Source organism: Melozone crissalis, unplaced genomic scaffold (assembly GCF_028551555.1).
Source record: "Melozone crissalis strain CALT ecotype California unplaced genomic scaffold, PUWL_Pcris_2 ptg000107l_1, whole genome shotgun sequence".
NCBI classification, from domain to species: domain Eukaryota; kingdom Metazoa; phylum Chordata; class Aves; order Passeriformes; family Passerellidae; genus Melozone; species Melozone crissalis.
Window position 1 is genome coordinate 136,953 of NW_026535884.1, and position 15,976 is coordinate 152,928.

Here is a 15,976-nt window from a genome sequence, read left to right on the forward strand (position 1 = left end):
ATTCCAAATTTTGGGGAGGTTTCTGACAATTTGAACAATTCCCAGTGCTGCACACAGGGTGTAGGATGGTTTGGGGTGTTTAGTGGGCTTTGGGGTGTAAAATGGTCAATTTTGGGGTGGTGGTTGGGCGATGTGGGGGCTCAGTTTGGGCCAGTTCCTATAGGAAGATGTGCAGTATGGAAATATTTGGGGTGAGGTCTGGGCCACTTACAGACAATAAAGGGGTTTGGGGTCGATTTGGGGCTGGCTTTGGGGTGTTGCCCAGTTCCCATGTAGAAAGGTGGTGGGTGGGGTCCCACAGTGAATTTCCCCTTTATAGGATGAATTTCTCACCTGTAGGTTGAGTTTCTCCTCTATAGGGTGAATTTTTCATCTACAGGGTGAATCTCCCCTCTATAGGGTGAATTTCCCCTCTATAGGGTGAATTTCCCCCCAAAGCTTCTCTCTCATCTATAGGGTGCAGCTTTATCCTCATTGTTATTTGCTGTTTATTACGATTTCTTCTCCTTCACCCTTCATTATTAATTGTCATTATTGGGTTTTAATTATTGCTTATTTCTATTTATTGTTCATTATTCTTATTTATTCATTATTATTTAGGGACTTCATTCAATCTAACCCAAATTCGGGCATTCTCAAAATGCCAAATTCCCCCAAAAAAGTCCCTCAGAACTCCCAGTTTGGATTTTCCAAGTTTATTCCAGCTGGGACTGGGGATGGTCAGAGCCACCACCTCCCTTCCCATGGCTTTCCCACCCTTGGGAGCACCAGTAAAAACCCCCACTCCTAAAAATTCCGTATAAAAACCCTGCTAGTTCCTAAAAAAAAATCCTTCAAAAACACAAATCCAGGGAGTTTTTTTGTTAGAAAAAGGGGGAAAATTAGGATGGGGTGAGGGCAGGGCTTGGAAGGATGGAGGGGAATAAACCAGTTGGGTCTTCTGGGGCTAAAACAAAGGAATATTCCCCATTTTTCCATTAAAAACTGCAACACGAAAATGAGTAAACCATCCATGAGGTCCCGGATTGTATCAAAAATAGACAAATTTGGTCGGCTGGTGGGAAAAGTGCAGCTTTTTCCTGGAGAAAAGGGAATGAGGAGACAAAAACCGCTGTGGGATTGGAGCACAGGGATGAGGCTGGATCCTCCTCACCCCTGAGCGGAGCTGCTGCGGATTTTGGGATCGGGGATGGGGATGAGGATGAGGATGGATCCTCCCATCCCGGAGCTGTGCCTGGCTCTGCTGTGGGTTTTGGGGTCGGGGATGGGGATGAAGATGAGGATGAGGATGGATCCCCCCATCCCGGAGCTGTGCTGGTCCCTGCGGATGTCCCGGAATTCCTGGAATTCCCTAAGTTCCGGTGGGATGTCGCTGCAGCTCCTGCTCCTTGAGCAGCGTGATCTGCAGGAGGGAGAGAGGGACGGGAGGCTGTGGGGCCGGGCCGTGTCCCCCAGGCTGTCTCTGTGTCCCCCCGGGGCTGTCCCTGTGTCCCCAGGCCGTGTCCCCCGCGCTGTGTCCCCTGGGGCTGTCCCTGTGTCCCCTGGGGCCGTGTCCCCACGTCCCCGGGCCATGTCCCTGTGTTCCCTGGGCTGTCCCCCCTGTCCCAGGGCTGTCCCTGTGTCCCCTCACCTGCTCCTCCAGGCCACCGCGGCCGAGCCGGAGCCGCTCCAGCTCCCGCTGCAGCTCCGCGGGATCCTCGGGGAGCGGCCGGGCCCGGAGCTCCAGCGCCGACACCTGAGCCTGTGGGGAGAGGAGCCCGGTACCAGGGATGAGCACTGCCTGCACGGGCACCCCGGGATGGGCACGGGCACCCTGGGATGGGCACGAGCACCCCGGGATGGGCACTGCCTGCATGGGCACCCCAGAACAGCCCAGTGCCAACACCAGCACCAACAGCAACAGCAATGCCAACACCAGCACCAGCACCAACATCAACACCAACACTTCCTGGTGCTGGCACCAACACCAACACCAGCACCAACACCAGAACCAGCACCAACAGCAACACCAACATCAACACCAACACCTCCATGATGCTGGCACCAATACCAGCACCAACAGCAACACCAACACCTCCATGATGCTGGCACCAACACCAGCACCAGCACCAACACCACCTTCCTGGTGTGGCCAGTGCCAACACCTCCCTGCTCCTGGAACCAGCCCAGCCCCTTCCCAGTACCGGGACCATTCCCACTGGCAGGAGCCCGGCCCAATCCCAGCACCAGTACCTGGCTCGTTCCCATCAGGATGAGCTCCCGAAGGAGCAGCCCCAACCCATAGATCGAGATCAGCCCCACCTGCATCCCATGGATCGAGATCAGCCCCAGCCCATGGATCAGGATCAGCCCCAGCCCAAGAATTGGGATCAGCCCCAGCTCCACCCTGTGGATCAGCCCCAGGCATGGATCAGCCCCAGCATCAGCTCCATCCCATGGATTGGGATCAGCCCGAGCCCCAGCTCGTGGATCAGGAGCAGCCCCAGTTCCCCATGGATCAGGACTGGCCTCATTTCATGGATCAGGACTGGCCTCATCTCATGGATCAGGATCAGCCCCAGCCCATAGATTTGGATCAGCCCCAGCCCCATCCCGTGGATCAGGATCAGCCCAAGCTCCCCATGGATCAAGATTGGCCCCATCCCCCAGATCGGGCTCGGGCTCGGCCCCGGCCCCGGGACCCACCCGCAGCACCTGGATGCGTTTCCGAGCCTCCTCCAGCTCCCGCTCGGCCGAGCCCGCGGGGGGATCCGGCCCTGCCGGGAGATCTGGCCCTGCTGCTGGGAGCTGCACGGATCCAGCCCGGCCGGGAGGGTCCTGCTCCTGCCCGGTCACACAGATAAACATTTATTAAAGTGTGTGAAATAGGTAGAAAAATACCGATAAACCCAAATATATATTAGAGTTATATATGTATGGCAATAGATCTAATACAGGCAATAGATCTAATATGGCAATTATCTAATATAGTATCAGGGAATTAGATATGATGATACAGGTATGAGATGATAATTAGATAATTAATTAGCCCATAAGGGTGTGGGACTCTGGGGTCAGAGATCAGCGAATTTGGGCTGCAGCCCCACTCACCTGCTGCTGCCGGTCCTGGGAGGGTTCCGGTGGCATTCCCTGTTCTGAGGGCATTCCCGGCTCCCGGAGCATTCCCAGATCCCGCAGCATTCCCAGATCCCGGAGCATTCCCGGCTCCCGCAGCATCCCCAGCTCCCGCTGCTCCCGCAGCTGCTCCCGCAGCATTCCCTTCTCCCGCCGCGCCTCCGCCAGCGCCCGCCGCGCCTCCTCCAGCCCCTCCTGCCACACCAGGGGGACAGCGGGACAGCCCCGTGACAACCGGGGACAGCCCCGGGACAGCCCCGGGACAGCTCCGAGACAGCCCCGGGACAGCCCCGGGACATCCCCAGGACAGCCCCGGGACAGCCCCGGGACATCCCCAGGACAGCCCCGGGACAGCCCCGAGACAGCAGGGACCGGCAGGGGGCTGAGGGGGACTGGGAATGGGTCCAGGGAGAACTGGGACAGGATTCAGGGGAACTGGGGGAGCTGGGAGTGGGCTCAGGGGGAAGAGAAAGGAGTTCCAGTGGGAACGGAGGGGACCGGGAGTGTTCAGGGCAAATGGGAGCACTGGGAGGGTTCAGAGGGAACTGGGAGTAGTGGGAGGGGGTTTTAGAGGGCTGGGAGGGGGCTCACAGAGAATGAGGGGACTGGGAAGGGCTCGGCAGGAGCTGGGGGCACCGGGAGCGGTTCCGGTCCCACCTGGAGCAGCCTCCGGTCCGTCTCGCCCGCGGCCAGCGCGTTCTGGAGCTGCAGGAGCCGCTCGTGGAGCGCGGAGCCGGCCGGAGCCTCCCCCCTTGGAGCCGCTCCCCGGCGGCACCGGGAACAGCGGCCCCGAGCGGGACTCGGCGTGAGCCAGCTGGGAACGGAACGGGAACGGAGAGTCGGGGACTGGGAGGGGATACTGGGGGGACTGGGGGGGGTTGGGAAGGGGCTCAGGGGGAACTGGGAGGGAGCTCAGGGGAACTGGGGGGACTGGGAGGAGATACTGGGAGAACTGGAGGGACTGGGAGTGGATACTGGGGAAACTGGGGCACTGGGAGGGGATATTGGGGAACTGGGGAGACTGGGAGAGGACTCAGGGGGAACTGACGGGGACTGGGAAGGGATACTGGGGGAACTGGGGGGGCTGGGAAGGGGTTCAGGGGGAACTGGGGAGACTGGGAGGGTGTTTAGGAGGAACTCAGAGGAATAGGGAAGGGATTTGGGGAGAACTGGGGGACTGAGAGGGGTTTTGGTGGAACTGGGGACAACTGGGATGGGATCCAGGGGGAACTCGAGGGAACTGGGAGTGAGTTCAGTGGGAACTGTGGGACTGGGACAGGGCTCAGGGGAAACCGGGGGGACTGTGGGGACTGGAGTGGGGTCAGTGGGAGCTGTGAGACTGGGAAGTGCTTCAGGAGGCGCTGGGAGGGCACTCAGCGGGGGGAACCGTGTGACTGGACCCATGGAAAGGCAGCTGAGCCCCGGAGCCCGGCGGGATCCCGGTACCTGCGTGCGGAGCTGCTCCGCTCGCTCCCGCGCCTCCCGCGCCTCCGCGTCCCGCTCGGCCAGAGCGCGCCGGGCCCGGCCCAGCTCCGCCTCCAGCGCCCTCCGCTGCAGCTCCAGCCGGGCACTGCGGCTCTCGCACAGCTCCAGCCGCTGCCGGGCCTCCTCCAGCTCGCCCAGCTTCTCCTGCAGCCGCCGGAATGCGGGCGTGGAGCCGGGATGTGCCCACCCGGACTGCCCCGCGCTCCCACCCGGGCTGCTGACACTCCCCACGGGGCATTCCCACCTGGATTATCCCTGGACTGCCCGGCATTCCCACCTGGATTATCCCACATTCCTGCCTGGACTGCTCAGCATTCCGCCCTGGACTGCCCCGGCATTCCCGACTGGACTGCTCAGTATTCCCACCTGGATTATCCCACATTCCCACCTGAATTATCCCACGTTCCCACCTATGCTGCCCCCCATTCCCACCTGGATTGCCCCCCAATTTCCAGCTGGACTTCCCCATTCCCACGCAACTCCCTCGTTCTCTTCTGGCCCCCCATTCCCCTCCGATTCCCCGTTCCCCCTTGATCCCCGTTCCCACCCGACCTCCCAGTTCCCCTGGCCCCCTCCCCCGTTCCCGTTCCCATTCCCGTTCCATTCCCGTTCCTGTTCCCTGCCCTGTTCCCGTTCCATTCCCATTCCCGTCTCATTCCCGTTCCCGCTCCCGCTCCCGTTCCCATTCCTGTTCCCGTTCCCATTCCCGCTCCCGTTCCTGTTCCCATTCCCGTCACCACTCCCGGCCCCGTTCCCATTCCCGTTCCCGTTCCCGTCCCGTTCCATTCCCGCTCCCGTCCCCGTTCCCGTTCCCGTTCCCGCCCCGTTCGCACCTGTCCCGCCCGCCGCTCCCTCTCGGCCGCTCGCATCCCGCTCTCCAGGGCGCTCAGGCGCTCCCGTTCCCGCTCCCGTTCCCATTCCCATTCCCCGTTCCCCGTTCCCGTTCCCGTCCCCATTCCCGTTCCCATTCCCGCCCCGTTCGCACCTGTCCCGCCCGCCGCTCCCTCTCGGCCGCCCTCATGCCGCTCTCCAGGGCGCTCAGGCGCTCCCGCAGCCCGCGGCATTCCCGCTGCGAGCGCCGCAGGGTCTCGTCCTGCAGCAGCAGCGACGCGCGGGCCCCGCTCAGCTCCCGCCGCCCTGCGGGGTTTGGGGGGGTAAAAGGGGGTTTTAATGGGGTTTGTGGGGGTGCAGAGGGGTGTTACTGGGTTTTGTGGGGATGTTACTGGGGTTTGCGGGGGTGCAAGGGGGTTTTAATGGGATTCGTAGGGGTGCACTGGGGTGTTGCTGGTGTTTGTGGGGGTGCAGAGGGGTTTTACTGGGGTTTGTGGGGGGGCAAGGGAGTTTTAATGGGGTTTATGGTGATGGTAGGGGGTTTTACTTGGTTGTTACTGGGGTTTGTGGGGCTGCAGTGGGGTTTTACCGGGGTTTGCAGGGGTGCACTGGGGTTTGTGGGGGTGCAAGGGGATTTTAATGGGGTTTATGAGGATGGAAGGGAGTCTTACTGGGGTTTGCAGGGGAGCACTGGGGTTTTGCTGGGGTTTGCAGGGGTGCAGAGGGGTTTCACAGAGGTTTGTGGGGGTGCAGTGTGGTTTTACTGGGGTTTATGGGGATTTGTGGTTTTACTGGGGTTTATGGAAGGCGGATTTTAATGGGGTTTGTGGGGCTGCAGTGGGTTTTCCTGGGGTTTGTGGGGGTGAAAGGGGGTTTTAATGGGGTTTGTGGGAGAGCAAAGGGGTTTTACTGAGGTTTGTGGGGGTGTAAGGGGTTTTAATGGGGTTTGTGGGGATGTTATTGGGGTTTGTGGGGGTGCAAAGGGGTTTTATTGGGGTTTGTGGGAGTGCACTGGGGTGTTGCTGGTGTTTGTGGGGGTGCAGAGGGGTGTTACTGGGGTTTCTGGGGGTAAAAGGGGGTTTTAATGGGGTTTGTGGGAGAGCAAAGGGGTTTTACTGGGGTTTGTGGGGTTGCAGAGAGGTTTTATTGGAGTTTGTGGGGGTGCAAGGGGGTTTTCATGGGGTTATGAGGATGGAAGGGGGTTTTACTGGGGTTTGCAGGGGAGCACTGGGGTGTTACTGGGGTTTGTGGGTGCGCAGAGGGGCTTTATGGGGATTGTGGAGGTGCAGAGGGGATTTACTGGAGTTTTACTGGGGTTTTACTGGGGTTTGTGGGGGTACAAGGGACTTTTCATGGGGTTTATGGGGATTGAAGGAGGTGTTACTGGGGTTTGTGGGGCTGCAGTGGGGTTTTACTGGGGTTTGTGGGGATGGAAGGGGATTTTCTGTGGTTTTACTGGGATTTATAGGGATGGAAGGGGGTTTAACTGGGGTTTGTGGGAGAGCAAAGGGGTTTTGCTGGATTTATGGAGATGGAAAGGGGTTTTACTGGGGTTTGTGAGGATGGAATGGGGATTTTAATGGGGCTTGTGGGGGTGCAAAGGGGTTTTACTGAGGTTTGTGGGGGTGCAGAGGGGCTTTGCTGGGGTTTATGGGGATGGAAGGGGGTGTTACTGGAGTTTTACTGGGGTTTGTGGGGGTGCAGAGGGGTTTTACTGGGGTTTGTGGGAGGGCAAGGGAGTTTTACTGGGGTTTGTGGGGATGGAAGGGGGTTTTACTGGGATTTGTGGGATGCTACTGGGGTTTGTGGGGATGCAAGGGAGTTTTAATGGGGTTTGTGGGGATGCAAAGGGATTTTATTGGGGTTTTACTGGGGTTTGTGGGGGTGCAGAGGGGTTTTATTGGGGTTTTTGAGAGAGCAAAGGGGTTTTACTGGGGTTTTACTGGGGTTTGTTGGGGTTACAAGGGACTTTTCATGGGGTTTATGGGGATGGAAGTGGGTTTTACTGGGGTTTGTGGGGATGGAAGGGGGATTTAAATGGGGTTTGTGGGCGTGCAGTGGGGTTTTACTGGGGTTTTACTGCGGTTTGTAGGGGTGCAGTGTGGTTTTACTGGGGATTATGGTGTTGTAATGGGGTTTTACTGGGGTTTATTTGGTTTATGGGAATTGCAGAGGGGTTTATCAGAGTTTATAGGGGATATTAGGGGGTTACTGGGCCTCATTGGGGTTTATGGGGGATGCAGGGGGGTGTTTATTGGAGTTTATGGGAATTACAGAGGGACTTACAGGGGTTACTGGGATTTATGGGGGTTTACTGGGGTTTTTGGGGGGGCAGAGTGGTTAATTTGGATTAATGGGGGATGCAGGGGAGTTTTACTGGGGTTTAGGGGGATGCTGAGGGATTTTGCCCATTTTATTGGGATTTACAGAATTTGCACAGGGTGTTCCCAGTTTTACTGGGAACTACAGGGGAGGCATGGGAGGTTCCCAATTTTACTGGGGTTTCTGGGAGATTCAGGGGGGGTTTTACCCATTTATTGGGATTTATGGCATCTGCTCAGGGCATTTCCCTGTTTTCTTTGAGTAGTCATGGGATGCAGGGAGGTGTTACCAGTTTTATTGGGGTTTTTATTGGGGTTTTATTGGGGTTTTATTGGGGTTTTACTGGGGTTTTATTGGAATTTATGGGGCACAGACTGGAGGGCTTACTGGGTTCACTGGGGTTTAAGAGGGATGCACAGGGATTTTAATCCTTTTATGGAGACTGCACAGGGAGCTCCCCAGTTTTACTGCAGTTTATGGGGAATTTTTCAATGGTTTATTTTTTTATTGCTATTTTTTTAATGTTTTGGGATCTTTAATTTAATTTTATTGGGGATTTCTGCCGTTTGCACGGGGTTTTTTCAGCTGTTTCATTGGGGTTTACAGGAAATACACGGGGGATTTACCAGTTTTACTGGGATTTACCTGGGGTGCAGACAGGTTCTGCCCCACTTTACTGGGATTTATGGAGTTTGCACAGGGGGTTTTACCAGTTTTACTGGGTTTTGTGGAGTTCACCAGTTTAACTGGTATTTACATGGGATCCACAGGGGAGTTTAGCAGTTCCAGTGGGATTTATGGGCATCCATGGGGGTTTTACCAGTTTTAGGGAAGTAGGGGGAGGGGGGGGGATGCAGAGGGGTTTTACTAGGGTAAAGGGTTTAAAACCCATTTTATTTGGGTTAGAAGGATATATGGAATTTTTTAGCACTTTGTACTGGTGTACTGGCATCCATGAGGGTTTTACTGGTTTTACTGGGATGTGTGGGGGATGCAGAGGGGTTTTACTAGGGTAAAGGGTATAAAACCCTTTTTATTAGGGTTAGAAGGATATATGGATTTTTTTATGACTTGTACTGGTGTTTAAAGGAGGCACAGAAGGGTTTTACTGGGGTTTACTGGGGTTTATGAGGTTTCCCACCAGGATTTTGGAGGAAATCCCAGGGAGCATCCCCCGCTCAGGGCAGCTTCACCCTCCTCCCCGTGCCTCAGTTTCCCTCCGAGTTCCCGCTGGCTGTGGCGGCTCCAGCAGCCACCAGACCACCCTGAATCCCTCAGTTCCCAGTTTTACTGGGATTTATGAGGTTTCCCATCAGGATTTTGGAGGAAATCCCAGGGAGCATCCTCCGCCCTGGGCATCTTCACCTCCCTCCCTGTGCCTCAGTTTCCCTCCAAGCTCCCACTGGCTGTGGCAGCTCCAGCAGCCACCAGACCACCCTGAATCCCTCAGTCCCCACTTTTACTGGGGTTTATGAGGTTTCCCACCAGGATTTTGGAGAAAATCCCGAGGAGCATCCTCTGCTCCAAGCAGCTTCACCCCTCTCCCTGTGCCTCAGTTTCCCTCCGAGCTCCTGCTGGCTGTGGCGGCTCCAGCAGCCACCAGACCACCCTGAATCCCTCAGTTCCCAGTTTATGGGGATTTCTGAGCTTTCCCAGAAGGATTTTGGAGGAAATCCCGAGGAGCATCCTCCGCTCTGAGCACCGTCCCCCTCCCTGTGCCTCAGTTTCCCTCCGAGCTCCCGTTCGCTGTGGCGGCTCCAGCAGCCACCAGATCACCCCGAACCCCCAAAATCCCCCATCACCTTGTTCGCTCTCATCCAGCAGTTTCTGCAGCCGCTGTGCCCGGCCCCGGCGCTGTCCCGCTCGGCCTCCGCCTCCGCCAGGCGCCGTCCGAGGCTGCTCACCTGGCCCCGGAGCTCCTCCTGCCGGGAACGGGGGCTGGCATCGGGCCGGCAAGGGGACAATGGGGATAAAGGGACGGCAGGGACACCCACCCGCTCGCGCTGCGCGTCCTGCAGCTCCCGCAGGAATTCCCGCAGCGCCGCCCGCAGCGCCTCGGGATCGGCATCGGGATCCGGGACGGAGCCGGGGCTGCCCGGACCCTCCGGGACCCCGCCTGGGGGACAACAGCGGTGGCAGGGGGACAACAGCCTGGAGAGGAGGGGACTGAGCAGCGGGGGACACCAGGGAGGCAGGGATGGAAAAATGTGGGGATGCATGGGATGGAGTGAAGGGGACCCCAGGGTGCAGGGGATGGAGTAATGGGGTTTGGGAAGATCCAGGGGTACAGGAGATGGAATAATGGGAGACCCCTGGGATGCAGGGGGTGGAATTAGGAGGTTTAAGAGAGCTCCGGGATGCAGGGGTGGAATGGCTGGGGGTTTTGGGAGACCCTTGGGATGCAGGGATGAAATAATGAGGTTTGGGAGACCCCCGGGATGCAGGGGATGGAGCAATGGGAGAGCCCCAGGATGCAGGGATGGAATAATGGGATTTGGGAGAATCAGGGGAAACAGGGATGGGATAATGGAGTTTTGGGAGACCCCTGGGATGCAGGAATGGAATAATGGGGTTTGGGGGGATGCAGGGATGGAATAATGGGGTTTGGGAGATCCCTGGGATGCAGAGGGTGGAATAATGGGGTTTGAGGGGATCCAGGTGTGCAGGGATGGAATAATGGGTTTTGGAGGATCCAGGGATGCAGGGATAGAATAACAGGGCTTGGGAGATCCCTGGGATGCAGGGATGGAATTAGGAGGCTTGGGAGACCCCCAGGATGCAGGGATGGAATAATGGGGTTTGGGAGAATCAGGGGAAACAGGGATGGGATAATGGAGTTTTGGGAGACCCCTGGGATGCAGGAATGGAATAATGGGATCTGGGAGATCCACAGGATGCAGGAATGGAATAATGGGGTTTGGGAGAATCCAGGGATGCAGAGGGTGGAATAACGGCGTTTGAGGGGATCCAGGGGTGAAGGGGATGGAATAACAGGGTTTGGGAGATCCCTTGGGATGCAGGGATGGAAACAGGAGGTTTGTGAGACCCCCCAGGATGCAGCGGTGGAATAGTGGGGTTTGGGAGACGCCTAAGATGCAGGGATGGAGCAATGGGAGACCCCCGGGATGCAGGGGCCGGAGCACCGCTGTGTTGAAGACCCCCAGGGCTGGATCAAGGGGTGCCACTTCCCTTCCCCTCAGCCCCGGGCCCGCTCACCCTTGGCCCTGGCCGCGGCCACGGTGCGGCGCAGGGTGGCCTGGAGCCCTCCCAGGCGGGACTCGGTGTTCCTGCGCTGCTCCTCGCCGCGGGCCAGCTCCGCCTCCAGCCCCTGCGCCCGGCCCTGCGCCGCGCTCAGCCGCAGCCCCAGCTCCGCCACCTCGGCCCGCGCCGCCTCCACCTTGAGCTGCAGGTTCCGAGCGTCCGCCAGCAGCTTCTTCTCATTGCCCCGCGCCTCCTCCAGGCTGCGCGACAGCTCCTGCTCCCGCCGCCGGAACTCTTGCTCCGCCGCCGCCAGGCGCTGCTGCAGCTGCTGCAGCTGAGGGGGGACAGCGGAGAGGGGAAGGGTCGGTGGGAGGGAGGGGAACGGGGGATGGGGCAATGGGAACACCCAGGGATGCAGGGGATGGAGCAATGGGGCAATGGGAACTCCAAGGATGCAGGGCATGGAGCAGTGGGGTGATGGGGACACCCAGGGATGCAGGGAATGGAGCAATGGGAACACCCAGGGATGCAGGGGATGGAGCAGTGAGGTCACAGGGAACCCCAGGGATGCAGGGGATGGAGCAATGGGAACTCCAAGAATGCAGGGGATGGAGCAATGGGGTGATGGGGAATCCCAGAGATGCAGGGGGATAGAGCAATAGGGCAATGGGAATCCCAGGGATGCAGGGGATGGAGCAATGGGGTCACTGGGAACCCCAGAAATGCAGGGGATGGAGCAATGGGGCAATGGGAGCTCCAAGGATGCAGGGGATGGAGCAGTGGGAACTCCCAGGGACACAGGGGCTGGAGCAATGGGGCAATGGCAACATCCAGGGATGCAGGGGATGGAGCAGTGAGAACACCCAGGGATGCAGGGGATGGAGCAATGGGGCAATGGGAACTCCAAGGATGCAGGGCATGGAGCAGTGGGGTGATGGGGACACCCAGGGATGCAGGGAATGGAGCAGTGGGGCAGTGGGAACAGCCAGGGCTGAAGGCAATGGAGCAATGGAAACACCAGGAATGCAGAGGATGGAGAAATGGGGCAATGGGAACACCAGGGATGCAAAGGATGGAGCAGTGGGGTGATGAGGAACCCCAGAGAGGCAGGGGATGGAGCAGTGGGAACACCCAGGGATGCAGGGGATGGAGCAATGGGGCAATGGGAGCACTCAGGGATGGAGCAATGGAGTCACAGGAAACGCCAGGGATGCTGGGGATGGAGGAGTGGGGCAATGGGAACCCCAGGGATGTAGGGGATGAAGCAATGGGGTCACTGGGAACTCGAGGAACACAGGGGATGAAGCAATGGGGTCACTGGGAACTCCAGAAATGCAGAGGATGGAGCAACAGGAGCCCCAGGGACATAGGATACCACGGTGATGGCAATGACTGGGGACAACAGGCACCCAGCTAGGGCCTGAGGGGACAGGGACACCTCCAGACCCACAGGACAGCCATCTATGGGGGCACAGGCACACTCAGGGATGTGGGACACCCACAGCGGGTTCTTGGGGACTTTTGGGGCGGCCTCACCTCCTTCCTGGCAGCCTCGGTGCCGGCCTCGCTCTCGGCCACCTTCTGCCGGAGCCCCGAGGCCTCGCGGCGGCTGCGCTGCTCCCGCTGCTCCTCCAGCGCCACCCGCGCCTGCAGCTCGCCCAGCTCCCGGCCCCGCCGGCTGTTCTCGCTGTCCAGCTCCTTCACCTGCCCGCGAGGCCACCGGCGGTTCGGGGACACGCCGGGGCTCGGTGCCACCCCCCGTGCCCGCGTCGCCGTCCCTGACCTGGCGGCGCAGCTCCTGCAGCTCCCGGCGGCTCTCCAGGCGGGCGCGCTCCAGCCCCCGCAGCGCCGCCCGCAGCTCCGACACCTCCCGCTCGGCCGCCGCCCGCGCCGCCTCCAGCAGCGCCACACGCTGCTCCTTGTCCTCCCCGGAGCGCTTCAGGCTGCGGGCAGCGGGGGCTGGCAGTGCCCGGCGGGGCAGCATGGCCCCAGCACCAGCTGTGCCCATCCCGGGTGTCCCCCCAGTCCCAGATTTCCATCATCTTGTCCTGAGCGTCCTCCTGAGCTGGAGCACCGCCCCATCCCAACCTGAGCGTCCCCTGGAATACCGTCCCCAGCCCAGGCATCACCCTCCAGGGTGGGGATCACCCCTGTAACTCCCAACTCCTGCTTTTCCTCATCCCAAGTATCTCCCAATTCCTGCATCTCCCAGCTCCTGCATCTCCAAATCTGTGCTTCCCCTCATCCTGAGCATCACTCAACTCCTGTTTTCCTTCCTGCCAATCATCTTCCAACTCCTGCATCTCCCAACTCCTGCTTTTCCTCATCCCGAACATCACCCAGCTTGTGCTTCCCTCATCCAAATCATCTCCCAACTCCTGCATCTCCCAATTCCTGTTTTTCCCTCATCCCGAACATCTCCCAGCTCCTGCATCTCCCAATCTGTGCTTCCCCTCATCCTGAGCATCACCCAACTCCTGTTTTCCCTCATCCTGAGCATCTTCCAACTCCTGTTTTCCTTCATCCCAATCATCTCCCAACTCTTGCATCTCCCAACTCCTGCATCTCCCCATCTGCTTCCCCTCACCCCAACCATCCCGACCCCTCCCAACTCCTCATCCCGACCACCTCCCAACTCCTGCATCCTGCATCTCCCAATCTGTGCTTCCCTCATCCTGAGCATCACCCAACTTGTGCTTCCCTCATCCCAAGCATCTTTCAGCTCCTGTTTTCCCTCATCCCGAACATCTCCCAACTCCTCCATCTCCCAATCTGTGCCTCCCCTCATCCTGAGCATCACCCAACTCCTGTTTTCCTTCATCCCAATCATCTCCCAACTCCTGCATCTCCCAACTCCTGCTTTCCCTCATCCCAAGCATCTCCCAACTCTGCATCACCCAACTTGTGCTTCCCTCATCCTGAGCATCTCCCAACTCCTGCATCTCCCAATCTGTGCTTCCCCTCATCCTAAGCATCTCCCAACTCCTGTTTTTCCCTCATCCCAAGTATCTCCCAACTCCTGCATCTTCCCATCTCTGCTTCCCCTCAACCTGAGCATCACCCAACTTGTGCTTCCCTAATCCCAAGTATCTCCCAACTCCTGCATCTCCCAATTTGAGCAGCCCCTTCTCCCACCCATCACTCTGACTCCTGCATCTCCCAGCTTGGACATTCCCTTACCCCGAGCATCCCTCCAGCCCTGAGCATCCCTACAGCCCCGATCAGCCCCTCCAACGCCCTGCACCCCGCGGCGAGGCCACCCCGGTTCCCCACCTGATGCGCTCTCCCTCGGCGCGCCGCAGGGCCGCCCGCAGCTCCTCGTTGGAGCGCTGCAGCGCCTCCTTCTCCCGGGCGGCATCGCCCAGCGCCCGCCGCGCCTCCTGCGCCCGCCGCCGCTCGGCGTCGCGGCCCTCGCGGCTGTCCCGGGCCTCTCGCTGCGCCTCCAGCAGCTCCCGCCGCGCCGCCGCCCCCGCCTCGGCCCCGGCCCGCAGCTGCGCCCGCGCCTCCTCCGCCTGCCCCGAGCGGGAATCCAGGATTTGGGGGTTCAGGGGGGCGGGAAGGGGTTTTTGGGGGGCGGGGAACTCCAGGGACTTGGGGGTTTTAGAGGGTGGGAAAGGGTTTTTTGGGGGAAGAGAACTCCAGGGATTTGGGGGTTTCAGTGGGGCGGGGAACTCCAGGATTTGGGGGTTTCAGGGGGGTGGGAAGGGGTTTTTGGGGGGCGAGGAACTCCAGAGATTTGGGGGTTTCAGGGGGGAGGGAAGGGGTTTTGGGAGGCGGGGAATGAAACTCCAGGGATTTGGGGGTTACACGGGGGCGGGAAGGGGTTTTGGGGGTTGGGGAACTCCAGGGATTTGGGGGTTTCAGGGGGGTGGGAAGGGGTTTTTCGGGGGCGGGGAACTCCAGGGAGATTTCAGGGGAGCAGGAAGGGTTTTTGGGGTGCGGCTCACCTCCCGCAGGGCGCTGTCCCGCTGCTTGGCCGCCGCTGCCGCCTGGTCCCGGAGCGCCCTCGCCTCCCGCTCGTGGCTCAGCGCCGCCTCCTCCGCCCGCAACCGCAGCGAGCGCAGCTCCGCCGCCAAGGCCTGCGGGGAACGGGGGCATCCTGAGACCCTCTCCCTCCTTCGGGGGTCCCAGAGAGAGGGGACAATGGGGAGGGGGTCCCGGACAGGGAGGGGGGAATGGGGATGGGGCGCAGAGAGAGGAGGGACAGTGGGGATGGGGTCCCAGAAAGAGGGAGGGACAATGAGGATGGGGTCCCAGGGAGGGGGGAGGACAATGGAATGGGTTCTGGAAAGGGGGGGGACAGTGGGGATGGGGTCCCAGAAAGGGGGGGCAATGGGGATGGGGTCCTGGACACGGCAGGGGGGAATGGGGATGGGCTGCAGAGAGAGAAGGAGCAGTGGGGTTGGGGTCCTGGAGACAGGGGGACAGTTGGGATGGGGTCGTGGAGAGAGTGGGACAGTGGGGATGGGGTCCTGGAGAGAGGGAGGGCAATGGAATAGGTCCTGGAAAAGGGGGGACAGTGGGGATGGGGTCCCAGAGAGGGGGGACAATGAGGATGGGGTCCTGGAATGAGGGAGGGCAATGGGGTTGGGGTCCCAGAGACAGGGGAACAGTTGGGATGGATCCTGGGGGTCAGGGGGGAGCAATGGGGATGGAGTCCCAGAGAGAGGTGGGAGCAATGGAATTGGTCCTGGTAAGGGAGGGACAGTGGGGATGGGGTCCTGGAGAGAGGGAGGGCAATGGAATAGGTCCTGGAAAAGGGGGGACAGTGGGGATGGGGTCCCAGAGAGGGGGGCAATGGGGATGGGGTCCTGGAGAGAGGGGGACAGTGGGGATGGGTCCCAGGGGGTTGGGGGCAGGCAATGGGGATGGGTCCCAAAAAGAGGAGGGGACAGGGAGGATGGGGTCCCAGAGAGAAGGGGTGCAATGGGGATGGGTCCAGAAAGAGGGAGGGCAATGGAATAGGTCCTGGAAAAGGGGGGACAGTGGGGATGGGGTCCCTAAGAGAGAGGGGCAGTAGGGG

The 15,976-nt window shown here is 59.6% G+C and overlaps 1 protein-coding gene across 1 annotated transcript in view; it reads right to left on the reverse strand.

Annotated features, from left to right (window-relative positions):
* Positions 1-1,259: 1,259 nt before the first annotated feature.
* The window catches only part of CROCC (ciliary rootlet coiled-coil, rootletin), a 30,322-nt gene continuing 15,605 nt past the window's right edge, over positions 1,260-15,976 (reverse strand). Inside the window, 16 exon segments of the mRNA XM_054291932.1 lie at positions 1,260-1,402; positions 1,631-1,741; positions 2,686-2,823; positions 3,091-3,309; positions 3,772-3,862; positions 3,864-3,928; positions 4,561-4,743; positions 5,585-5,736; positions 9,555-9,599; positions 9,602-9,674; positions 9,747-9,868; positions 10,969-11,287; positions 12,490-12,657; positions 12,737-12,896; positions 14,227-14,465; positions 14,901-15,032. Coding sequence (XP_054147907.1) covers positions 1,352-1,402; positions 1,631-1,741; positions 2,686-2,823; positions 3,091-3,309; positions 3,772-3,862; positions 3,864-3,928; positions 4,561-4,743; positions 5,585-5,736; positions 9,555-9,599; positions 9,602-9,674; positions 9,747-9,868; positions 10,969-11,287; positions 12,490-12,657; positions 12,737-12,896; positions 14,227-14,465; positions 14,901-15,032 — 2,268 coding nt within the window. The 3' untranslated portion in view covers positions 1,260-1,351.